This window comes from Bactrocera neohumeralis, chromosome 5 (assembly GCF_024586455.1).
Source record: "Bactrocera neohumeralis isolate Rockhampton chromosome 5, APGP_CSIRO_Bneo_wtdbg2-racon-allhic-juicebox.fasta_v2, whole genome shotgun sequence".
Lineage (NCBI taxonomy): Eukaryota > Metazoa > Arthropoda > Insecta > Diptera > Tephritidae > Bactrocera > Bactrocera neohumeralis.
Genome location: NC_065922.1, coordinates 71,472,828 through 71,499,598, shown reverse-complemented (window position 1 = coordinate 71,499,598; position 26,771 = coordinate 71,472,828). Strand labels below are relative to the sequence as shown.

The 26,771-nt window shown below is 31.2% G+C and overlaps 1 protein-coding gene across 7 annotated transcripts in view; it reads left to right on the top strand.

The window, feature by feature from the left end:
• LOC126760554 (optomotor-blind protein) overlaps positions 1-26,771 on the top strand; it is a 279,713-nt gene that overhangs the window by 143,234 nt on the left and 109,708 nt on the right. For 6 of the 7 annotated variants that reach the window (XM_050476267.1, XM_050476262.1, XM_050476265.1 and 3 more), the window contains 2 exons: positions 2,886-2,999; positions 3,616-3,778. In XM_050476267.1, coding sequence (XP_050332224.1) covers positions 2,886-2,999; positions 3,616-3,778 — 277 coding nt within the window. The remainder of the gene's footprint in view (positions 1-2,885; positions 3,000-3,615; positions 3,779-26,771) is intronic. The other variant, XM_050476266.1, reaches the window with a different exon arrangement.

The window sequence follows — 26,771 nt, the reverse complement described above, 5'->3', positions numbered from 1 at the left end:
TCATGAATCAAATTTAACGAACTAACTGCGCGTGCAGCACAAATGATGACAACGGCAACAAAAGCAACAAGCGCAACAGCAACAACAACAACAGCAAAACGTGGCTGTTGGCAGACAACAAATGCGCCATCATCATCATCGTCGACAGCAGCAGCAGCAGCATCAGTTGGAGGAGTAGATAGTTACTCGGCAACTAGGTTGCGCCGTTGGCCGGAGCTGGTTAACTGGCGCTACGGCGCGTCGCGAACGGCCCGCCCAGTTGACGATCGCTGGGACACAGATTTATGCGCGCTCAGCTGTGTGTATGTGTGTGCTGCTGCTGAGGGTGATGTGCCTGATGATTATGAATGGGTTGTTGGGCCATGAATGATGCTGCTGCCTGCTGCCGGTGCTCGCATATACATATTTGTTGTTATTATACGATTTTTTTCTTGTGCTTGCATATGATTTGTGGCGACTTGTGTCCGGCGAAAAAAGAGAATATAATAATAAGAAACAAATAATGTCAGCCCACATAAATTTTAGCTTTCAATAACTTGAATTATGCTTTTTGGTGCAGATTTTTACTTTTTCTCGAAAATTTTTTAATTTTTGAAATCTTTTAATTTTTTTGTTTAACTGTTTCTGCTATTCACTTTTGGCGTCGCAGTTTGTAAGGCACAATTTTGAAATATTTATGCTTTCCAAGTTATTTTGAGCTGGTTATAGTCAAAAATTGTGAATGTATATTTAAAAATAATTTGGGTTTTAGAGGAAATTTGTAAAAAAAAACGGAAAAAAAATTGGATTTCTGGAAAAACTCAAAAAAAATTAAATTGGTGCGAAAAAATTTGATTTTGGTAACTATGTTTTTCAGTTTTGAAATTTGTTTTTATTTTTGTATAGAAAAAAGTTTTGTAAAAAAATTTTAAAATTTTGGAATTTTTTTTAATTTTGAAATTTTTTTTTCTTAATTTTGAAATATTATTTTTTTTAAATAAATTTTTTTACTATATATTATATTTTCTGTATCTCAGGCATATAAAAAGCAATATTAAATCAAACGATCAGAAATATTAAAATCTGCTTCTAGAGAAAATTTTGATTTTTAGAAAAACCTAAATAAAAAATTAAATTGCTGTGAAAAAATTGATTTGGGTGATATTAATTTTTTTAAGTTTTAAATTAAATTTTTTTAAAAAGAATTTTTAACAAAATTTAAAAATTTTGAAAAAAAAAATTGAAATTTAATTTTTTTAATAATTTTTTTTGCTATATATTATTTTTCTGCTACTTTTGAATATGAAAAACAATAAAAAAAAGATAAGAAACATTAAAATCTGCTTCCAGAAGAATAATTTAAAATTTGAAAATAGTAAAAATTTGTTGCTTAAAAAAATTAAAATATTTAAAAAATTATTTTTCAACAAAAAAAATTTTAATTTAAACAAAAAAAAATGTATTTTATTAAAATATTTATTTTGTCAACAAAAAAAAAAAAATTTTTTTTTTTTTTTTAATTTAAACAAAAAGAACAAAAAAATGCAATTTTTGTATTTTTTTTTAATCTTCAAAGCTTTACATATTAAAAAATTGACACTTTAAACTAACAAATTTTAAAACTGAGTTCTTCAAATATATTTCTAAATTTCGCATTTTTGAAAAATTCTGAAATTTTGTCATTTTCGGAGGACAATAAAAATAATTTTTTCAAACTTTTCACATAGAACAATAAAAAAACGAGAAATTTTAAAATTAAAAAAAAAACTAAAAATTTTAAAACAAAAAAACTCAAAACCTTTCCTTAAAAAAATTTCATCTAACATTTTCTCTAAGTGCATTTACAACACTGCCGCTTTTTATCACTCATATTATTGTTGTTGCCAGCCCTACATGCTGCCGCCGCGAAGATTGAGTGATTGCTGCCCAGAGTTATAATTTTCATATTTGTTGTAAATGGGCGGCTTTGCGCAAGCGCCAGTCCACAGCCACATAGGGCTTTTAGGCAACAACACACACATTTGAAGGTTTGTGTTGTGCGGCTGTGTGTCAGCTTTATGATGAACTTGCAACATGCAGTCCAAATAAAAATGTTTGCTTTCGGATTTAATGGTTTGTTGGTTTTTCGGACGACGAGCGCCTGCAGCACAGGCACACACTAAGACACACACACGGCCAAACACCGAGGCAGCCACACAGCTGTGAGCTGCAACATTAGTGCGATCAGCCCACATAATGACCGCTGGCTAGCTATGCTAACTCGCTAACCATTCAACCTCTACCTTGCAACTTGTTGTTGCTCTGCTTGGACCAGCAGGCCTTGTGTGGCATGCATCTCGTTGGTGGCAACAAGCTATAATGCGCCTGTTGCTGTTGTTATTGCCTTTATGTGGTGGCAATTTTCGACTTGGCAACTTTTGCTTAACTCATTGTTACTGTTGTTATTGTTGTTGTTGCTTTTATTATTATTGCGGTTGCCGCTGCAGCCAATTTCAATTTAGTTTGCTGCAAGCGAGACATAAACGTCGTTGGCGTCTTGGGTGAAAATTTGTAAATTTGACTGGTATGCTGCGCCGTGTATGTGTGTGAGTGTGTGTGTGGCGCCAAGCGGAGGCGCCACTTGATGAGTGGAAAAATAAACCGAAATTTCAAAAAAAAAAAGAACTTTGAAGTAAATTGAATGAGTTTTTGTTGGTCAAATTATGCCGAGTATGGTTTTGTTGTTGTAGTTGTTGTAAGCATAAAGTGAATGTCTTCATTGCTCAGTTACGGCTGGTAAAATTTTGTGCATTTTTCACCGCAGTTAGCTGGCATATTTTGTGGTTGAGGTTATCTGTGTAATTACTTTGCTATTTTCGAAATTTTTGAGTTGTTTAATTAAATTTGAAAATTTCTCTTTCTTGCAGGCAAATGTTTCCTCAAATGAAATTTCGCGTTTCGGGTCTGGACGCCAAGGCGAAATATATTTTGCTCTTGGACATCGTAGCGGCGGACGATTACCGTTACAAGTTTCACAACAGGTGGGTGTTAATAAAATGACATATTTGTATATAAAAAATTAATAAAAGTCAACAAAAAATTAATAAAAAATTAAAATTTATTTAAAAAAATTATATTACAAATTAAAGAAAAGATTAATAAAAATTAAAAAAAGAATTAATAAAAATGCAAAAATTAGTATAATTAAAAAATTTAAAAAAATTAATAAAAGACTACTAAAAATTTAAAGACTAAAAAAAATAATAAAAATGCAAAAATTAGTTTAATTAAAAAAATTCCAAAAAATTAATTAAAAAAATTAAGAAAAAATATTACAAATTAATAAAAATTAACAAAAACTTAATGTCAAGTAAAAAAAATTAAAATAAAGTATTTTAAAAATTTAAGAAAAAATTAATAAAAATTAAGAAAAAATTAATAAAAATTAAGAAAAAAAATAATAAGAATTAAAAGAAACTAATAGTAATTTAATAAAAAATTAAAAGAAAATTTAGAAAAAATTACTAAACAGGTTCAAATTTTAGACGAGTCATCAAATACGATTTTTGTAAACCCCCCAATTTTCATGATAATTTTTGTTCCTTTTTCTGCATTTTTTATTTAAGATTTAAAATAAAACACGCTTTTCCTTTCCAGCCGCTGGATGATCGCCGGCAAAGCGGATCCGGAAATGCCAAAACGCATGTACATCCACCCCGATTCGCCGACCACCGGCGAACAGTGGATGCAGAAGGTCGTCTCATTTCACAAATTAAAATTGACCAACAATATTAGTGATAAACATGGATTTGTAAGTACTGTACGTCTTCTCTGTTTACCGAAAATTTCATGACAAAAAAACAAAAACAACATTATGTTATCATAAAATGTCCCAAAGTCGCGTTATTTTCGATGTTGAAAACAGAAAATGGCCGCCATACTGCTGCTGGCAAGCGCAAAAACAAGTTTGGTTAAAAAATAAAAAATTCTCTCAATCACAAATTTGCTGCATTAAATACAAATACAAACAAAAATGAAAGGCAATTAATAGAAATTAAGTTTTGACACACTTTGTATGAATAATGAGTGGTGAATCTAATTAATGGCATATAAAGTGTCATTATGTCGTGTATATGTTAATGGCGGAGAACAAGATTGCGAAGATAAATAAAAAAAAAAAAAATAAAATTAAAAAAAAATAAAAAAAAAAAATAAAAATTAATTAAAAAATTTTGAAATTTTAAAAACATTAATTGAAAAAAATTAAAACAGTAAATATTAAAAAACTTTTCTTATTAGAAAATTTTTCAAATTTCAAAATTTTGATATTAAAAAAATTCTAAAACTACAAAAAAATGTTTTCCAAAATTAAAAAAAAAACGAAAAATAAATTTCAATACTTACAAAAAAAATTTGAGAATTTCAAAATTTTGAAAAAAAAATTCTAAAATTACAAAAAAAAAATGTTTTTCAAAATTAAAAAAACGAAAAATAACTTTCAATACTTACAAAAAATTTCAGAATTTCAAATTTAAGATAAAAACATTAAACTTTCCAAAAAAATATCAAAAATTTAATAACTAACTTTCAAGAAGTTAAGAACTTTAAACTAATAAATTTTAAATAAATTGCAAAAATTTGAAAAATAATTTTTAGAAATTTGTTTAAAACCATAAAAAAATTTAATCTTAAGACTTAAAAAAATTTAAAATATCAAAATTTTCAAAAATTTCAAATTTTCCAAAATAAATTAAAATTTAAAATTTAGTTAATAATTTTCAACAATTAAAATATTTAAAATAAATAGCCAAAATTAAAATAAATAATAATTTTCAAAATTTTTAGAATTCTTTTCATTTAAAAAATTGGTTTTTCAATACTATAAAAGAGCTCCAAAAAAATTTACAAACAAAAATTTTTGAATTTTTAATGTTTCAACAATTTAACATTTTGCAAATAATTTTTCACAATTAAAATATTTAAAATAGAAAAATAAAAATTTAAATTTTAGTTTTAAAAATTTTATGATTAATTTTTTCAAAATTCAAAAATGGATTTTCAAAACTATAAAAAATGCTGAAAAACTTTAAATTTTTTTCTCTTTAAATTTGCAAAAAAGATTTCAGAATTTTAAATGTTTCAAAAATTTTAAATTTTCTAAAATATACAAAAAAAATTCAAATTCAGTGAATAAATTTTATCAAGTTAAAAAATGTAAAATAAATAGCCAAACTTAAATTAAATAATAATAACTTCCCAAATTTTTTTTTTCAAAATTTAGAAAATGGTTTTTCAAAACTGTAAAAATAGTCCAGAAATAGCAAAAATTTTCGCTTTGAATGTGCAAAAAAGATTTGAGAATTTTAAAAGTTTCAAAAACTTCAATTTTTTTCAAAAAATACCAAAAATTCAGTAAATAATTTTCAAAATTAAACAAAAAATAGTTTAAGATTTTTAAAAACAAACGGCAAGCTTTAAAAACAGTTTTTAAAAATTGAAAATAGTTTGCAAAACTTTTAAAAAATAGCTTTAAAAAATTTTAAAAATCAGTTTTTAAAAATTTTTAAATTAGTTTTCAATAATTTTTAAAAATAGTTTCCAAAATTGCAGAAAATAGTTTTTAATAATTAAAAAAGAATAAAAAAATGTTCCAACAAATTTTTGTTATGTAAGGCGTAGATTTCAAATTGAGAGAATTTTTTATTGGCTCATTAAAACATCTCTGCATTAGCAATTAATTTTCACATACCCACACATACCTATAAAAACATACCTGTAAAACAAATTGCAAGTGTCTGTAGCTATTTTGTATTATACATTTTTTTAGCAAAATTACAAATTTACAAGCCTCATATCAATACTTTTTGAATACTTTTTTCAATCAATTTAAAAACCTCATATCAATATTTTTTTATTACGCTCTCAACTGGCAAACGCCATTTCTGCACGAAGCGCTGCCGCTCATCAATCGCCGCCTTTGAACGGCGCCATTTTTGTCGGCAACTTCAAACGTTTGCGCGCCAACAAAGCGTCGCTTATGCTCTTACGCTTTTGCGATACCTTATTGTTGTTGTACAGACAGCTTATTTATTGGCGAGTGCTTAAAATGTCTACAACAACAACAATAAGGAGTTATGCAAACAAAAAGTAGCAATTGTGTTGCTGAAAACACAAAAACAAAAAATTGATTAACAAAAAAACCGTTTGTCTACTATTGCACCGCCACTGGCCAGCCAAGCTTGCCACACAACTTGCCGCATGCGGTTTTAGTGTTTTTAATAGCGACGGCAGCCATTCATTTGGTGATAACTGTCGTTACATGTCGATTGACGATATTTATGCTGTTGTTGTTAACGAACGTTGGACGCGAACTGGACGCGAAGTTGCTTAGACGGTAGTGGATGTAAAGCGCCCTTGCGGCCTGCAATTTTTTTAGTGTTTTTTTTTTTCTTTTAGAACAAATAGTTATGTTTTAGGAATTATGTTTTAATTATACTTTTGCTTGGAAAACTAGTTTTTCTGAACTTTTGGGATGATTTTCCTTTCTCAACAGTCCCTTTGAGTCGTTCTCAAGGCCGCCTTATTTCTTTTTTCGTTTCATAGAGGTCTCAGAAAACGGAAAATCCAACATCTAGTCAGCGAAGCTTCCACTATATCGTCTGCACTTTCCGCTTTAAGCTTTTTGGAGCTTTAAGTTTCAATATGCAGCTTTTCAATAATACTTAATTTTAAATAATTATAACTTGGACAAATCTTTCGCAGGCAATTTTGTCGAGTTTCTTAGAGGTTTTCATATAAATGAGTGCAGTGCAGTTCATCTCAAGCCCACAGCGCTTATTAAAATATAATTAAGAAAGCTTAAAGCTTCGGAATTAACCTAATTTCCGCAATTATTTCATTCAAAAGCAGCGAATTTCAATCAAAAGTTTCATACTCGACAAAATTGTCGAATTAAATAGTATGGGTGAACATATAAGATGGTTTTGAAAGCTTAAAGCTTCAAAGCTAATCAGCTTCCGTAATTAATACATTCAAAAGTATCGTACTTCAATTAAAAGTTTCGTACTTGACTAAATTATCAATCTAAACAGTATGGTTGAACATATGATATGGCTTTGAAACAACAAAAGCTATCTAAAAATTTTAAACATAGAATAATGTAGAAAATGAGAGCTTTTACAAAGCCACAACCGAAAACTATTTCTATATCTATTATATATAAACTCCATAATATATAGCTCTTAATTTTCGCGAATCTAATTTAGTAAAGCTTTATAAAACTCCAGAGCTTTTCATAAAAATTCTTATTTTTATCCAAGATTCCGAGAAAAAAGAAACTGCGCAGTTATCTTTCAAGCTCCATCTTTCAATTAAGCGTCGCGAAAACTTCTTTTTTAACTCCAATTTCAGTCATCCATAAAGCTTTTATGGAAATGTAACTTTAAGCCATTTTTGCAAGAGATACTTTGACTTAGGTCAACCAAAGGAAACCTTGTCAGGGGATTTTTGTCGTCTTCATAAGCAACAATCAATAAATACCATAAAGGGTACGGCTTTGAGAGCTCTTCCAGTCCACTTATTGTCATAAAACATAAAAAAAAGTTCAGTTCATACTAAGCTTCTAGCTGACTCAACTCGCTTAGAATATGAAACGGAATCTCACACTAGTTTCGGAAGCTTTTGAAAGCTTTGTGGCAGCTTTTTCATAGTAGCGTTGGTAAGCTTTGAACAATATGAGTAGATAGAAAAAAAGTGAAAGCTCAAAAGCTTAAAAGCTCGGACGAACTTCGGCAGCTTTCAAATAAAAAAGCTCTTAATACGGTATCAAAGCATTGCGGAATGATCAGTATTGGCAGCTGTAGAAAATGCATGCCTACTAGACTCTAGCTCGGATGCCATAAATCAAAATTGTTCATTCCGCTTCAATGTTTATCACCTCTACTAGAGATTTGTGTACTCTGCTATACTAAAGCCTTCAAATTTATTGCTATAATAGTTTCAACGGTACATCCTACGCATTACAGCTAACTATCCTTCAATCAAACACATCATTACTTAAATAGTCACTACTCAGCCGGTTTAGCTCCACCAAGCATCATCGCTCCTTCCACCACTTCACTTCAATCATTAATCTGACAAGCAGCGCCAGCCGCTCATCGTGCTATCGAACGCTTCATTTGATATCGTACGTCATTACTTCTAATGTAGCTTGTTAGTTTTCGAGTTGTAAAAACTTGTACTTCCTCATTGATGTTGCAGCAAGCATATTACTTATACTTTAATTAACTACGCGCGCTTACAAACTTCACAGCGAATGAGTGCTATATATAAGAAGATATTGATTATCAAAGTGGAGCGTCAATAAAATATCGAAATTATCGCATGCCGCACCATCCATAATGTGGCAAACGAACGATGTAATGCTGCAACGCATGGCTCTCGCCTTCGTTTGGCCGGACGCCTGAGTGGGCTGCGCGACAGTGGCGATTGGCGGTGGCGATGATCATAACGATTCATATTTGTCTGCACGCCACAACGCTTCGCCGCGCACACCAGCAGTGCGCGCGCGCGCTCCCATCGGACCACCATCAAGTGGCGCGCTAGCGTACGCGCCTTCCAATGAAGCGCAAGCGAACGCGCGAGTCCGGCGCATTTTCTTTCTACTTGTTTTCCAATCAGTCTTTTGCCCAATTCCGCCTTGCGCTTTGAACTATGCCGACGATGCTGCAATAAAGTATGCATGCATGTGTGTGCGTGTGCCGATCTGGTTAGACCGGCTAGCGGTGGATTTGCGGATTTGCATGAGCTAGCGTACTGTACAAAGTGTGGGGCGCGCGGGCTGTTCGTTTGATCGACTATGACGTTGTTGCTGTTGTACGGATTAAATAGCACAATAAAATGAAAACTAAAATAGCAAACACAGGCGCGATACTGCCGTCGTTAGCGCTGTGTACAACAACAGCAAAGAATATTTATTGATGTGCGCCATCAGCAAAAGTTACTTGCCGTGGCGCGCTCTACAGGCACGTTGCAACGTTGTTGGCGTTGGCGTTGGCGATGGCGACGGTGTTGGCGGCAATTTGCCAGTGTTGCTTTTGATCTTCGCGAATTCGCGTGTATGCGCACAAGCGAAGACGCCACCACCCGTTGCTTTGCGCCTGCGGCGTGGTGGAAGACGCACAGGCGTACAAAGTGAGCCGCGCAAGAAGTTTTCAGAAATATGTGTACTGTGGTCCACCTACTAAGGCGTTTAGTTAATCATAAGCCAGAGCGCCACCGCAGTTTGGCTGACGCTCAGCGCTCACTATGCCAGACGCACGAACTTTGACACGTAATGCCGCGCTGCGCTGGACAACTAGATAGTGGTTATATAATTTTTCACGCGTTACAGGCGGAAAAACCGCCCACGGCGCGGCAGGCCGCATAGTCCTGTGTCGCGTCACAGCAAAAAGGGTTCGCGTCGCAATTTCGGTTTTTTTGTTGTTAATGTGTCGCTTGGCGATACGCCCCGCGTCAGTTGTGGCGCTTCACACGTACGCCCGCGCGCGCACTATTAACAAAAAAAAAAAAAAATATGGCACCAAAATGCTACTTTGCGACTATTATTAATAATTTTGTGTGCAGCGCGTGTGTTTGCGGTTTCCAGCGGCACGCCCGTCTCTTGCATACATATGTATGTACATATATTTGCACGCAGCGCTCCATATGTTTGCTTTCCCAGTTGCGACAGCACCTACGCCCACTAGCCCTCTAAACTGTACGCCCTTTCGCGTGCGCACCATGAAGTCAAAATGCGCGTTGAACTATATGCGTCGCGGCTGGTGGTGCCACCTCACCCCACCCCACAAAAACTAGAAAAAATATGGTAGTAAGAAACCAAAAACCATTGAACCGTTGAACTGTTAAACTAGCCGACTGACTGCGTGTCAAAATATGCGACCAATGACAGCCGTAAAGCAGCTTGTGCCCGCCAAGACACGCAATATTGCACCGCCCAGCCGGCATATGGCTCGCTTGACCTACTAGACGTGTTATTGCTTTATTGTGCATACCACAATTGTCTACCCACAATTTGTGCTATAATTATATTTGATTATAACTTTCGATTTTTGGTCCGAATGCGACGTTTGTGTTGGCGCTTAGAATTTTAATTTTATAATTGCGTTGATTGTAGTGAAAATGTGTAGGAAGCATGGTTGTGGTTTGTAAATAGAGTCCTTATGTAATTCGAACTTTGAGGTTATGTCTTTTTTTTATTGGATGAGTGCAAAAGCCACTTATTACTGACTTTACTAGTCACAGCAGCGAAATAAATGTTTAAACAAATTTTTTAGCGAAAGGATACGAATGTCCTTTGAAAAAAATTTCTTTAATGCGTCTGAAAAATGCACAATATTTTGTTCTGGCGCTTTTTACATTGCATATAGAAATTTTTTTTCAAAGGACATGCGTATCCTTGTAAAAAAAATTTAGTTTAAACATTTATTTCGCTGTTTGGGGCGAATACAATGATTTTAAACACGTTTTAAGAAAAATTTCGTGCAAGGACATGCATATCCTTGCTAAGATCCTTGCACAAATTTTTTTTTAACATTTAGTTCGCTGTTTTGGTGGAATACAATGACTTTAAACAAGTTTTGAGGAAAATTTCATGCAAGGACATGCATATCCTTGCTAAGATTCTTGCGCCAATACTTTTTTTAACATTTAGTTCGCTGTTTTGGTGGAATAAAATGATTTTAAGCAAGTTTTAAGAGAAATTTCGTGCAAGGACATGCATATTCTTGTTATGAAAAACGCGTGCGCTCACTAAAAAATTTAATTTTTAATTGTATTGCTTGATAGCAGCATTTTGCTTACTTGAAATTAGCCTAATAAGCGTCCTAAAAACTATTTCACTCCACATTTTCAACAAAAATTTCATTAAGGCCTTAATTTAAGCAAATTAAGCTCCGATACACACATTTCTACAGCAGTAACAGCTGGTTTAAGCGCATAATCGCATGCCCACAGCACAATGGCTGGTGTGACTATACATTCATGCATAAAAAACGCAAAATCAAAGCCACAAAAGCTGCCGGCTGTCAAACTGCATGCGGAATCAAAAAGAATTTTTAATAAAACAGCGGTAAGCGCCAAAGCAAGGGACCTAAATACACACACACATACTATATGGAATACAGCAAAGCTGCTCGCTACATGCGCTTGAGTGTGTGTGCGCGCTAAAAATAAACGCGCGCGTACAACAAAGGATAGGCCATCATTAAAAAATTACAAAGCAAGAATTAAGGAAATTAAATTAAAAAAACTAGCGACTGCGGTGTCGAGCCCGGTAACTCAAAAAAATATATATATGTACATATGTATGCATGCATGTATTGTGTGTGTGCAACACCACAAGCCGATAATAATGGTTGTTTTGCGCGCGTCGAACGGCCATATTGATTTGCGCACCCCTATCTCTGTGGCTAGTGCCCACCGCTACACACACACACACAGCAATACTAAGTATTGTTTGCGCCTATGTAGCGCAGCCATCATGCTGCTTGCAACAGCTGGCGTTGGGGTTGAGAATTTTCCATGCATGTTGCATGCAACACCGCAAGCTTTTTTCTTCACTACTGTTGGTGGTATGATTTATGCAAATGTGTGTTTGCTTGTTTGAAGCACACACTTCAACACTTCGTCGACGGCGCGCCGCTGCCGTTGAGGTGTGACGTACAACATATTGCGTCAAGTGTTAAAATTATTCACTCTTGTATGCATTCGTACAATGCGCTCGCAAGTGGTGGCTTCTTTTCTCACCTCATGGAGGGGAGTGGGAAAAAAATTCAAGAAGAAACTTTGCTGGGAAAGATTTGCAGCGAGTTGTTGAAGAAGTTTGCTTGCCAGCCACAAAACCAACAAGTCTAGGGTGCTTTTGAGAAAAGTTTGTAGATTTGCAATGAATCAAGGGTTAATACATTAACTTGATTTAAAAAAATTTTGTACGGATTTTTGAAGCAGAATTTTTTATTTGTTTTGTGTTCATTCAAAACTATGCAAATTTCAGTTAGAATTGTGTCTTATAACGTACACTAAATTTTAATAGCCTCTATAACTCAAGAAATTTCGTTTCACAATGCCTACAATAACTTTTTTAGCAAGAATTTGAATGTCCTTTTAAACAAATTAAGCACAAACTAGCCGAAAAACGTTTTAATCGTCGTAAATACTTATATAAATGCAAAAACAAAAACTTTGATTCTAAGGATACGAATGTCCTTCGAAAAAAAATATTCGAAAACTGTGAAAAAGTGTTAAAACTTATATATATAGCAATTTTATGTTAAATAGAAGATATTTTGCGAAAAGGATACGAAGGTCCTTAAAATTTTTCGACGTACTTTATTAACACAGTTGATGATTATAAGCATTTAGTGATGTTTTGACAAAGAAAATAGTATTTTTCATAGAAAACATTCTATAAGGTCCTTAAAAAATAAACATATTCCTCAAACTGCCTTTATTACCAACAGCAGTGGCAAAGTATAAAAAACTAATTACTTTCAAATTAGTTTGCAGTTGAGATTTGTGGACAAACCTGCAACTCCCAGCGCTAATATGTATGACCCATCAAAGCATATGTGAGTGAGTTGCTTATACGATATAAAACACCCAACAACGTGACCGACAAACACTTTTGATTAGACACAAAAGCATTTAACCAAGTATTTCCAGTATGTTGCATCACCAATGGCGACCTTTGTGCCATGTTGCATGTGGTAAACATTGCATTTAATGTGGCTAGTGGCAAGTAAAAACTACTAGACGCATACACACATACTGCCATTTTTAATTCATGCTCACTTGGTCAAAGGCGCTGGATAACCGGTTCGAAGTGGGCGTTTACCAAACACATTTGGAGGGTATATGCAACACTTATGTTGTGTTTGGGTCGGCAATGCACTTAATTTTCTGCGTTTTTGCGCAATTTTCAGACAATTCTACACTACAAGTGTGGGCATGTGTGAGTGCGACTCAATTGGAGAACTTCAAAGAAATTGGTTGATCTGGACACTTTCCATAGTTTCAAGTGCCCAGTAGGAATTTTTGTTAGAGCTTAGCAGCTGTAATAATAATTTCCTGTCAATATTATGATTTCTCTTTTCAGTTTTATGAAAAAAAGGTTTGATTTTGTGACTACTGATAACTCATGATAACTGAAAGGCGTTCTATAAATATTATTAAAGTATCTTTTTTTATATGTTTATATACTTAAACTAACTACTGACACTATTGTCAATTTACTGTATACTTTTAATGACAACTAACAGACTATTTAAGTCTCTTATCTCATTATTTGTCATAGCTAACAGGTCGTAAAGAAAATTTTCACCACCAAGCACTAAGTTGTTATGTCACTTGTATAACTAAAGGCCTATTTTTGTCACAGTTCAAAATCAAACAATTTTTGTTAGGTTTCATGACAGCTGACAGACTATTTAAGTCTCTTAACTCATTATTTGTGACAGCTGACAGGTCTTAAAGAATATTGACACCACCAAGCACTAAGTTGTTATATCACTCTGATGCCTAAAGTCCGATTTTTGACACAGCTCAAAATGTCAAAAAATGTTTGTTAGGTTTCATGACAGCTGACAGAGTTTGTTTAACTTTTGACTGATTCTTTTTGACCACTATACGATTTTTAAGAGTAACGACCGTAGCTCATACGGAGTTGTTATGCAATTTTCATATATGATGTCGAATTTTTGTGCGAATTGAAAACAATTTTTGACAGTTTTAATGACAGCTGACAAAATTCACATCACAGATAGCCTTTTTCTGACAACTGACAGTGTCATATGATTTATAATAGTAGTAAATTTTTATTCCAACAATGCTTAGTAAGTTTCAATAATCACTAAACAACTTTTGTGACAGCTAAGAACGTCGAATAATATTTGACAGTCTTAATATCAGCTGACAGAGTTTACATCAGCACTAACCGCCTCTTGTTTGACAACTAACAGTTTCAGAAGAGTAATCGCCGCACTGTACTCTTATTCCAACACTTTTTGTTAAGCTCTTTAATCACTGATCGATTTTTGTTAGCACCGACTATTTCGAAAAGCTTTAATGATAAGTTGCAAATTTTTGTTTTCCATACGTCAAATTTTTTTTACAGCTGATAGCTTCTTAAGAGTAAATAAAGTTTACAACTCTTCTTCGAAAATTCTCCATTTTAGTTCAGTACAACTTTTGTATCACTGATCTATATTTGAGCCAGCTGATTTATATTTATGACAGTTGATCGCTTTTTGTGACAAATGATAGCTGACTTGTGTCATTATTTGTCTGTTTTGCAGATTTAGCCTCTACTAACAGTGTCAAAACAGAAATATTTGACTACTCTGTTCATGTAATATTCCCAACAGACGTTTATGTTCAATTTTCCTTCCCACTTTCTCCGCGCAGCTTGAGCGCTCAAATCAAATTAATTGCTGCCCAACGGAGATATACCCCAACCCGGAATACGGTGTTTTAATACGCCCGTGTAACTCAGCAGCCACTACGTTCATCCTTATCTTAACTAGTTTCTTCCTCAAGCTCGCTAACATCCACAATCGCCCACCTAACTACACCAATTCACATGCGTCTCAGTCGTTATCCTTGCGTGTGCATTCAAGTGCGTGCGTGCGTGTATCACTTAAATACATATGAAGATCTTCTGCACTGCCTCGCACCACTTACATGTCCGACACACGCCTTACAGGCGCTCAAACACACACGCACGCACAAACTATATTAAGCATGTATTTATAAGTAATATGCCTTTGTATGTCCTTTTTCCTTGCCCGATTCAGATTCACCTTTTCGTATACTCCTGCGGGATACTTGAAACAATTCAGATAGAAAATCAAAAGCATCTGGCCAATTTACGTTTTTGGTTCGTTTGGCAGTATCACATGCGTGCGCAATGCCAGGATATTAACAAAGTGAAAAATATGTGGGGTGACGCTGGCGTTGCTGGTTTTCTTTGTAACTGCGCATATTAGCACACATGAGTTTTTCTTCCTTTTGTCCGACGTTGTTTGTTAAAGGTGTTACACTTGAAAAAATTTTATTCGTCAGAAGTGAGAACTAAAATGCTTTAATGTGCAACTCCTTTCGAAAACTTCGTGGAACAACTGCTTTATAATACATTTTTAGTTCGATAATAGAAAAATAGAGGGAAAACATACATTTTTACATGCAAGGATATGAATGTGTTTTGACTAAAAAAGTTGAAAATAACTTCGGAACGCCTTTTTATGCTTACTTGTTTGAATATAGAAAGAAATAAGCTATTTTTTATTTAGAACCATGCAAGGACACGAATATCCTTTGAGAAAAAACTTCGCCAAATCGCTTCAAACTGTATTTTTATGACGAATTGTGTGATTCTACAAAGAAAAAAGCAATTTTTCATGTAGGACCATGCAAGGACACGAATATCCTTTGAGGAAAAATTCTCAAAATCGCTTCAAACCGTACTTTCAAGCTTAACTGTTGGATTATAGAAACAAATAAGCATTTTTTACTTAGGACCATGCAAGGACATATCCTTTGAGGAAAAAGTTCGCCAAATCACTTCAAACTGTATTTTTATGACGAATTGTGTGATCCAAAAAGAAATAAGCTATTTTTTATTTAGGACCATGCAAGAACACGAATATCCTTTGAGAAAAAAATTCTCAAAATCACTTCAAAACGCATTCTTATGCTTAATTGTTTGATTCTGCAACAAAATATGCAAAAAAATTTCGAAGGACATGCAGGTCCTGAAATTTTGTTTTCGCAAATACGCTTGAAAAATGCTTTGCAGATAAAAAAAATATTACATATTTCTGAAAAATATGGAAAAAGAATGCAAGGATCCAATGCAGGACCATATTAGAAAATGTTTTAATAACAAAATTTAAGAATTTTTTTTGCGGTACATGCATTTTATTGTATATGTAAACGATTTTTATTTTATATGTGAAACCTTTTTATATAATTTTATTTGTTCCTACCCGTGTGTCTTGCTATTTTCTTCCACTGATTACCTTGTAAGCTCACTATCTTACTCCTTCCATGTTCTCCGCCTCACATAAGCGCACAGAAATAACTTGGGAGCCACTGAACTGTATACAGTTTGCTTTTAGCTTACTCTGGTTTTTGTTTTGTAAGATGCGCTGAAGTGTAAAGCAACAGAAGTTTCGCTCGAGAAATCCTTGAAGATTTTCTTAGTTCAAACTACTAACCTATTTAAGGAATTTATAATGATTGCTCAATATCTTTGCGTATTTAAGGCAAACTTTTTCGTTCATAATTTGTCGTAAATATTTTTTCATAAATTTCTTGTTATTGTTGTTGGTCTTTCTTTCAAATATTTTCACGCTAATTAGCCGCCCACTTAACACCTACACATAAAAGCAATAAATATGGCTGCTATTTTTCAAATTCTTGCATGCAAAAAAATTAATTGACTACCATTCAAAGGCTTGAAAACAAAGGCGTCTCAAATGGAATTGACTGCGAAGGGGTCTCATGCTTGGGGTAGGCACTCAAGAGAGTGCAGGCGAAAAATGCAATTTGAAGCACAAATGTGTGTGGGTGTGTGAGCATTTCTGTGTCACTTGAGGGCATTTTTCACACCACGCTTGACACTTCACAAATTGCGCAAACACCTACCACTAAATCTGGTGAGTGGAATTATATCGAAAATTTTAAAAATAACGCAGTCGCACACAATTAAAATGAAAAGCAGTAAACAAAAGAAGTGCGAAACACAAAAAAAAAAAGGGTTGGAGAGGGTGTTAGAAAAGCTAGGAATAAGTAAAATGCATAATTCGTGCTAAAATGCAAAAAACGTTGCATAGCCGCAGGCGCTGCTTGGTATTATATGCCTATAACTTGCCTAATTATTGGTATATTTTAATGAAATTTGATATACAGAAAGCTGAAAGCTTGAGGAAACGAATGATATAATAAAAGAGTAATGGTATATTGAAAAGAGTTTTGAAAAACTTAAAAAAATAAAAAAAAACATTATTTAAAAGTTTAATATTAATATAGGCGTAGCTCAAAAACTACTTGAGCTAACGCAAAAAACTTTCAGAATAACATTTTGTGTAGCAAAAGGGTCATACACGTTCAAAATTAGCAAGCCATGACAACAACTACAAATAGCTGCCATATAAATGCGTTTTCGAAAACTCACAAAATTGCAGTAATTAATTCAAGTACAACGTCAGACATGCAAAATGCAGTGTGAGAAATGTTGTAGTAGGCGTAAATGCGAGTCAGTTCAAAAAAGTTTATAATGGGCGTGTCATTGCCTACATTTAGGCGCAACTTAGTAACTCACAAACCGTTTCGACGATCTTAACCAAATTCGGTATATAAAATTCGTGTGAGGTTTCTTTGGCGAAACTTAAGCAACAGTCCACAAAAACATAAAAAAAAGAGGAAAAATAAAATATTTTTTTTAGAAAACAGAACATTCAAAAACTTCTATGCTAATTTTCAAGAACTAAAAAAAAATTTAAAAAATAGAAACAAAAGAATTATTTTCGTGTTTCAATTATATTCAAATATTTTAATTTTGTTTTTCAAAAAACTTTGATTTTCCAATTTTTTTTTTCAAAATTTGAAATTTCTAAAAAAAAAGTTCAAAAATTTAAATTTAAAGAAAATTTGCTTTACTGGTTTTACAAAAATATATTTTTAAATAGAAATTTTTTTTTCAAAAATATATTTTTAAAAAAATATTTTAAAATTTACAAATTTCAAAAAAAAAAAAATTTGTAGAATTTTCAATTTTCGAAAAACTTCAATTTTCTATTTTCTGCTGCAGTTTTTCAATAAAATCACTTGAATGACTTGTTTAAGATTTTTTTTTTCAAATTTTTTTTAATTCAATTTAAATTGTCTTTAATTTATTTGCGCCTTTCTGGCATTAAATTTACACAAATTTCTTTGTTTCCGTTTTCTTAGCTTTCAAAATTGCTTTTATGCCTGCAAATATTTTAAGAATTTCCACTCAAGGCGTCTCCAAAGAATTTAATTACGACATAGCATTGTTGTTGTAGCTTTGTATGCCAAAAACATTCAAGAAAAAAATCGAAATAAAATTTTTGCATGACAAATGAAATGCGTCGAAATGCCATTACAAGTCGGTATGCGGCACATGGCGCAGTTATGCGAACAACTGCAAGGCAATGTGCTACATTTTCATGCAACCGAATGTTGGAGCATATTTATGAATTGCAAATTTGTTGCAAGCATAAGTGGCAAGATGGCAAAAATTGCGGAGAGAAAAAAATTCTTGAAGAAATATGCGAGTGTCAAAGTAGAACAATAACAAATAGCAAGTGCGCTGTGGCAAGTGGAAAAATATGTGTATATGTGCGTGTTTGTATGTATATGTGCGGCTAGCAAAAGTATATATGCAACCACAAGCAATTCTACAAAGCTATAAATAAATAACTGCAGCATACTGAGGCGATCTCTATCTGCGGTAACAACTGTCGCTGTTCGCAGCAGCTTCCTGGCGCTTTATATGCTGTTGTATGTATCTATATATGTATACATGAGTGTGTGTAGTCCACTGTCAGGCGCACAAGCAGCCAAATGCTACCCTTTCGCTGTTGAACAGTTGTGGCAAGCACATAAAACAAACGCACGCACTAGACAACACGCAACCGCTAGCCGCGGCATCTAAAAACCGCAGCAGATGAGCATGAAGACACCAAAAAAAAAATTGATACCCAGCAATTTGCTGCGTATCCTGCTACCCTTTGCCTATGCTGCTGAGCATTAGTATAAATTCCTTGTATGATATTAAACTTATATCTATAGCTTGCCGCATAAGTGCCTGCCCCCTTTTTATTGTATCCTTTTAACGAGATTTACGCAGAAGATATGCAAAAGGACCTTTGGGAATGGATATCGGTTACGATCAATTTTGAAGATAAACAAAAAGGAGTATCATGCATTGATGATGTGTGATAGTTTGATAGTGAGAATGTGAGTTAGAAGGAGTATTGGAAGAAGCGCGAAATAGAAAAAGTGAGAAAGAGAGGAAGAGATGCAAGGCTATGGCGCTTAGCTGTCTAATATTGGTTATTATAAAGTAAAAATGTTATGGAGAGGCATGGAAGAATGAAAAATTGCAAGCCCCAAGCAAATAATCAAAAAAAAATATTTATATTTAAAAAAAATATAATTTTTTTTCTATTGAAATTTGATCTGAAAAATTTTTTTCTTAAAAAAATATTTAAAAATTAAAAAAAAAATAAAAATACATAGTTGAAAAATATACAAATGTACATATGTATGTACGTATATTTATAAAAACCTTTTTTGTTGAAATTTGTTATAATGAGAATTTTTCTCTTAAAAAAATATTTCAAAGAATTTTTATGAAGGAAATGTATTAAAAAATGTTTAAAAATATAAATTAATTATTTTCGGAAAAAACAATATTTTAAAAACATTTAATTAAAAAATATAAATTATTTCTTTTTTTTTTTGAAAATATATAATTAATTTTTAATGAATTAAAAAAATTTAAAAAATTAATTAATTAAATTAAAAAATTAAAAATAAAAATTAAGTATTAAAAAAACAATTAATTTATATTTTTAAATTAAATTATTTATATTTTTTTTTGAAAATTTATTAAATTAATTAAATTAAAAAATTAAAAAGTAAATATTTTTCAAAAAAAAAAAACAAATTATTTATATTTTTAAATTAAAATTAATTATATTAAAGATTAAGTATTTTTAAGAAAAAAAAACAAATTATTTATATTTTTAAATTCAATTATTAAGAATTTTTTTCAGAAAAAAAATAGTTAAAAAAAATAAGTAATTTATATTTTTAATTTAAATTATTTATAATTTTTTTGAAAATTAATTAAATTAAAAAATTAAAAATTAAGTATTTTTAAGAAAAAAACAAATTATTTATATTTTTAAATTAAATTATTAACAATTTTTTTTCAGAGAAAATTAATTAATTAAATTAAAAAATTAAAATTAAAAATTAATTACTTAAAAAAATAAGTAATTTATATTTTTAAATTAAATTATTTATAATATTTTTTTTGAAAATTTTTAAATTAATTAAATTAAAAAATTAAAAATTAAGTATTTTTAAGAAAAAAACAAATTATTTATATTTTTAAATTAAATTATTAACAATTTTTTTTCAGAAAAAAATTAATTACTGTTTTTAAAATTTTTTTAATATATGTACATGTATATACTATGTATGTATGTACGTAAATAATTAATTTTTTTGAAAAAAAAAATATTTTTTTTTAATTAGTTTTAATTTTTTTAAATAAATTTTTCATTTTTTTTTTCTCAAAAAAATAAATTATTTAAATTTTTACAGAAAAAAAAAGATATTTTTTAGTTAGTTTAATTTTTGTTTACAAAAGTATAAACAATTTAAGTTTTTTTTTCTAAAAACAAATATGAAAAAATTATACAGTATTTTTTAAGTAATCAAATACATTAAAAACATTCTTCCACCCCAAACTCAAAATTACTGAAAAAAAATCATTTTCTGTTACCAAGAAACATACAAAATTTGAAAGCTTATAAGGTTTTATTAAAATGACTATTCATGCCACAAACGCATTCAAAGCGGCCGTCGAAATGTGTAAGGTGCCGGCAAATTGCGCAAATCAAGTAGTTGGCACAAAATTAAATTTGCAGCCAAGTCACACCTAGTTTTTTTTGCTGGCTTGCTCATTTGCATGAAAATGCTCTTATAACGGTAAATATATGCAGCCGCCTGCTATTTGCCACTTTTCTATTTGTTTTTAGGCGACATATTGTTATTTGTTTGCTCGTATGATTTTTTTTAGTTATAGGCGCCTGGGGGTATGCTACGCTGAATATGCTGGGGCCCTTTAGGTGTTGAATTAGAGCCTAATGAAATGTTTTTTGGTGTGTATTTTGCTTGAGTGGAGAAATACTTGTACGTAGTAAGTGTATTTTTGCGTTGGTAACGGTAGTTTTTGGTATTTGTGTGTTTTAGGGGTATTAAGGAAGTGCTGTAGGTGTGTGTTGCAAGTTACTGAAAAGTGTGGTGCGCATGTGTGTTTGTGTTTAATACACAAATAGTTTTGCAGGCACGAAAATATTTCCATGTTTTGCTTTGTGTAAAAATTTTGTGCGCTTTTTTGCAATTTTTTCAATATTTTTTTCTATTTTTTCGGTTTATTCCTTTTTTTACTTTTCTTTGTGCTTCCACAACAAGCGTGCATTTTTGTTGTTGCTGCTACACGCCAAGCTTGTACATAAAATTCTTTCACTGGAATTTTTCACCTTTCCTCGACTTTTATTACAACCTTCAACTATTTGCTGCCTGCCACTTGGCCTACACACCTTTTCGCTCGAATTTTTTTCGACTTTTTACAACCTTTTTACACGTCTGGCGCAGTAAAACTATTTGCTGGCGCGTATTTTGTACTTTTTGTTGTTGTTTTTTTTTATATTTTTTGTTACTTTTTTGCCAGCAGTGAAATATGGCCGCGTTAAAGCGGTCCGAAATTCCTGACATGACACCAGTCGCGCCAGCAGTATCAACAAAAGCAACAACAAAAATGAAAACTAACATTAACAACAACAACAACCCGAATTATATGTAGCAAGTGGCTCAAATCTAATTTACATAATGTTTTTAGCGCGTACATTTGACACTATCAGCGTTAGAAAAATGCGCGCAAGCGAGTGGCGTACCACTGCGGACTGCGGCTGGGGGTTGAGCGTCCGAAATGTGAACAAAAAACGAAAAGCGGTAGAAAATTTCATAGAAATTGTTAGTGACATTAGTGGTATTATAGCGCCGCGTCGGCCATTTGCGCGCCATTAAAACAAATGTAGTTGTGTGTTGTTGCTTTTTGTGGCAAGTTGGTTGATACACTGTTATGTGTTTGTGCGGTATTATAGGGTGCCTTTTAATTTATGCGCTTTATTACACCCACGGCCAGCGGTAAGGCGCATATAGTTGGTTGGAGTTGGGTATATAGCGTTGCCATATGGAAAAAAAATTTTAAATTTGTATGCACACTTGTTTTACTAAAAATATTACAGACTTTAATTAAAAATTTGGTATTTTAAAAAATTTTACTTAATTCTTGTAAAAAATTAAAAAAAAAACGTTACTCAATTTACAAAAAAAGTTAAAAACGAAACTACTTGTTAAATTTTACTTGATTTAAAAATTTTATTTTTTTCGAAAATTAAAAAAAAATTTCCTAATTTTTGTAAAAAATTAAAACAAAAAATTTACTTATTAAAAAAAAAATAATAACGAAACTATTTGTTAAATTTCACTTAATTTTTTCAAAAAAAAAAAATAAAAAAAGGTTTATTAAATTTTTGTGAATAATTAAAAAAAATTATTTAATTTTTGTAAAAAAGAATTAAAAAAAAAATTTCAACGCAACTATTTGTTTAATTTTATTTGATTTAAAAAAAAAAATTACAAAAATTACTTAATTTTTGTGAATAATTAAAAAAATTTATTTAATTTCTGTAAAAAAAAAATTAAACAAAAGATTAACTTAATTAAAATAAATTGCAAACGAAACTATTTCTTAAATATGTTAATTTTTCATTTGTAATTTTTTGTTAATTTCGTTTAATTATCAAGCATCTTTAGTTAAAGGCCTTGTTATTTTAAAATTAAGTTTATATCCGTATTATATTTTCACGCTCACTTTTTTTTTAAATATTTAAAAATATTTTTTTCTTTTTTTCATTATCTGGCAGCTCTAGCTTAATAAAATTATTTTTTTCAAAGAAATTATGCTGTTATTGTTATGTTTAATATGTTTAGCTGCTATTAATTTTGATTTTTTAATTTATTATTTTATACCAACTGGCAACTCTAACTCATTAAGAATATTTTTAAAAATAAATTTTTAATTATTTCTTTTGTTTAATGTGTTTATCTATTATTCATTTTAATTTTTCAATAAATTAATATTTTGTACTATCTGGCAACTCCATTCTGCTATATTTTTCATATTATTGCAATGTATTTACTTTTAATATTTTTTAAATTTTTTTTGCTATATTTAAAATATTTTTTTATATTATTATTATTTTTTTTTCAATCATCTGGCACCCCCATTTATTTATTTCACCTTGTCACATTCTTTTAATATTTTATTTCGCCACCACACCAGCGCTTGTTAAAATGTCGTAAAAAACCTGAATATGCCTCATTAATTTTAAAAGGCGTTGATTATGTGTACACACGACGCGTACTTTCGGGGTCACCCACAACAAAAATAATAATAAAACTCGGGGGAAAAATAAATTAAATAAATGTACCATATTAGAGATTTAATGGGTAGGTAATGAAGAAAGCACTACCCAAAAGCAGTTCAGCTCACACCGAGGAAGGGTATGGGCCTATAAGCTTCTTGGTACCAGTTGCTGCTGACATACATACATAGGTTGAGAATTGAGGGTTAATATATATTAAAAAAAAATACAATATTCAAATAATATTTGAAAAAAATGGTATTTTTTACTGAGCATTAGAATTTAGTATGCAAATGATGGGAATTGGAAATTTCAAATTTGCCTCAAATTATTTTTTAAATAAAAAAAAAATTAATTAATTAATTTTGATTAATTTTAATTAATTAATTTTGATTAATTTTTTTTAATTTTAAAATTAATCAAAATTAATTATTTAATTTTTTTGATTAAAATTAAAAAAAAATAATCAAAATTAATTAATTAATTAAAATTAATCAAAATTAGTTAAAAAAATTAAATAATTAATTTTGATTAATTTTAAAATTAATTAAAATTAAATAACTAATTTTTTTAAAATTTTTTTTTTTTAATTTTTTTAAATTAAAAGTTTAAAAAAGAAAATTGTTTACTTTTTTCCAAAATTTATATATTTTTTATATTTAAAAAAAATTCAAAAATCTATAATTAAAACAAACGTTTCAATAATCACATTTTTTTTATCGAAGTTTTGGTTGTCATAGCACATAATCGCAGGCACATTCTAACTGCCAGTAACAACCTTTCAAGGCACTCTATGATTTATTTACAACCGCGCGCGGCGTTCATGCCTTTGAAGCCGCTGGGGCACCGCAATTGCTTTGGGCGCACAAAGGACCCTGAGCGCAGCATGCGGTGCTAGTTTGCTGTCAACTGTCTACGAAATCCCCAGTTATTTACTAACTTTCTTTACTCCCGCCTAATCTCCGCTTCCTTTGTCTGCCCCTATGCGCTGCGCTATTCAACGAATTTGTCTACTTGCTGTCAGCAGACGCCTGCGCCCGCTGCGCCGCATCGCTCCTACACACTCATTATCACCCGGCCACTGTTGAGCCGCCGCACAATGGCCAACCGCAAAACAGGCATTCTCATACAATTAGAATTTGTACAAAAAGCAGTACAACAACAACATAAACATATAAATAACAAATGTGTGTGTGTGCTGTTGCAACTACTTGCACATGCAACATTTGGGCCGGAGAGGCTACGCTTAATGAGTCGCTCATGCGACAGACAGTTGTGGCATTTTAGCCGCAGGAGGTGCCTCGATGCGCCAACAACAACAATAACAGCAGCTGATGGTTTGTGCGGCAGCTCCTTGCCACAACGCATACTTTCACTGCTAACTGCTTGTTGTTGCAACACAAAAGCAATTACTCTGCACGCAGCCAAATCATTTCGGTGCGGTTTTGTCTGTGGCGCCTACACACACACATATACACACATCCAATGCATAAACATATCATTTTGGATGCCAAAAAGGTTTGCTAACAACAAAAAGTAGTTGCTTTGTCGTTGTTGTTATTATTTTGCTGCATATTAAGACGTTTCAACGAGGCTCGACTTCAATCATTTCCAAAGCCTTGTTTTGACTTTGATCTTACTATTGCTGTTGTTGTTGTTTTCATGTGTCTCAGTGCACGTTGGTGTCTCTTTGGCTAATTGAGTTGTACTACAAGTCCATATCACGGTAATGGATGTGGCAATTAAGTTGGGGCATGCAGTTAGTGACTCGGGCAGTTCGGCCAGAAGTGGTGTTTGAAGTGTTTATTGGCCAACATGTGGCACTTGGGTCCTCGTGTTTAAGAGAAAATATTTTATATAATGATTTATTTATTATAAATTAATTCAATTATATTTAAAAAATTTCAAAATTTTAATTTTTGAAAATAATTTTCAGAAAAAAAATATTCCAAGAACTTATTTAAAAACTTAAAAAAATTTGAAAAATTTCAAAATTTTAATTTTTGAAAATAGTTTTCAGAAAAAAAAATATTCCAAGAATACCCAAAACTTATTTAAACACATAAAAAAATTTTAAAAAATTCATTTGATAAAAATATTTTTGAAAAAAAAAATTTTCAAAAATATTTTTCCAAATGGGTATTCTGGACATTTTTTTAATTCAAAAATAACTTTCTTCAATATTTTCAAATGAAAAAATTTAAATTTTTTAAAAAAATTTTCTAAATTTTTTGAATTTTTTTAAAAAATGTTCTACATTTTTTGAATTTTTTTTAATTAGCCGAAGAAAAATATTGAAGGAAGCAATTTTTGAATAAAAAAAAGTGTCCTATACCCATTTGGAAAACTTTTTCAAAAATTTAAATTTTTATTTTTTAATAAAAAAATACCAAAAACTAATTTAAAACTTAAAAAAATACTTTAAAAAAGATTTTTGGAAAAAAAATAAAAATTTTGAAAATAATTGTTCAAAATTTATAAAAATACTTAAAATTTTGACCGCGACTCTACACGTTCGACAGACATACATAGTCACATACATACTAACATACATTAATTGTATATATTTACATGGAATTAAATGGCCCAACAATAGAAATTAATGTCAACTATGGCAACCCCCTGCTGCTTCGGACTGTCAGCCTTTAGCTGGCAAAAGAAAGTAAGCCGAAATTCTTTTTGGGGGAAACCCTAAAGGAAAGCAACAACAACGAGCCCGAATTTGGGGCGAATTGCGTCTTAAAGTGAGCAACAAAGCGCAAGACAAAAAGGTAGCGAGCATTGAATATTTGAAGTAAAGAGTAGACTAAGTAGATTTACTTGCTTTTTGAGGGCGTAGCTCAAAGGCGGACCGCCACAATGAGATTTGTGTAGGAAAAAGGCACTGAGAAGGGATAATTTCTTTGAAAATTGAAATGTGGAAAGTAAGACTTAGTTTAGGGATTGTAAGTAGTAGGAAAAATGACAAATTTTTGAAGTGCGGTAGAAATTAAATTTTCCATAGAAGTTGTAGGAAAATAAATTATCTGATAAAGAGGCGCTTGGGACGTTAGGTGGAGTCGAATACGAAGTAAAAATTTTCTCATATTCAAAGAGAAGAGAAAAAGATGGTTGAATAATTTTTTAAAGTATTTAAAAAAATACTTTAGAATTAAAAAACTCAAAATGAAAAAACCAATACGCAGAATTAACAAAAAAAAAAATGATTTTCAAAAAAATAATGCAATTCCACACATAATATATTTGCAAAATTTTTTAAAATATTTAAATAATTTTTTAGAAATCATTTTCGAATTTTTTAGAAATCATTTTCGAAAAAATAGTTAAAAATTTCAAAACTACTTATAAAATTAAAAAAAATTAATTATGAATGTTTTTAATTAAATTATATGATAAATATAAAAAACCTTCAGTACTAAAAAAAAATTTTTAACTTAATTATGAAATTTTCTAATTAAAAAAATTAACTTATATTTATATAAATTTCATAAAAAGAATTTTATAAAG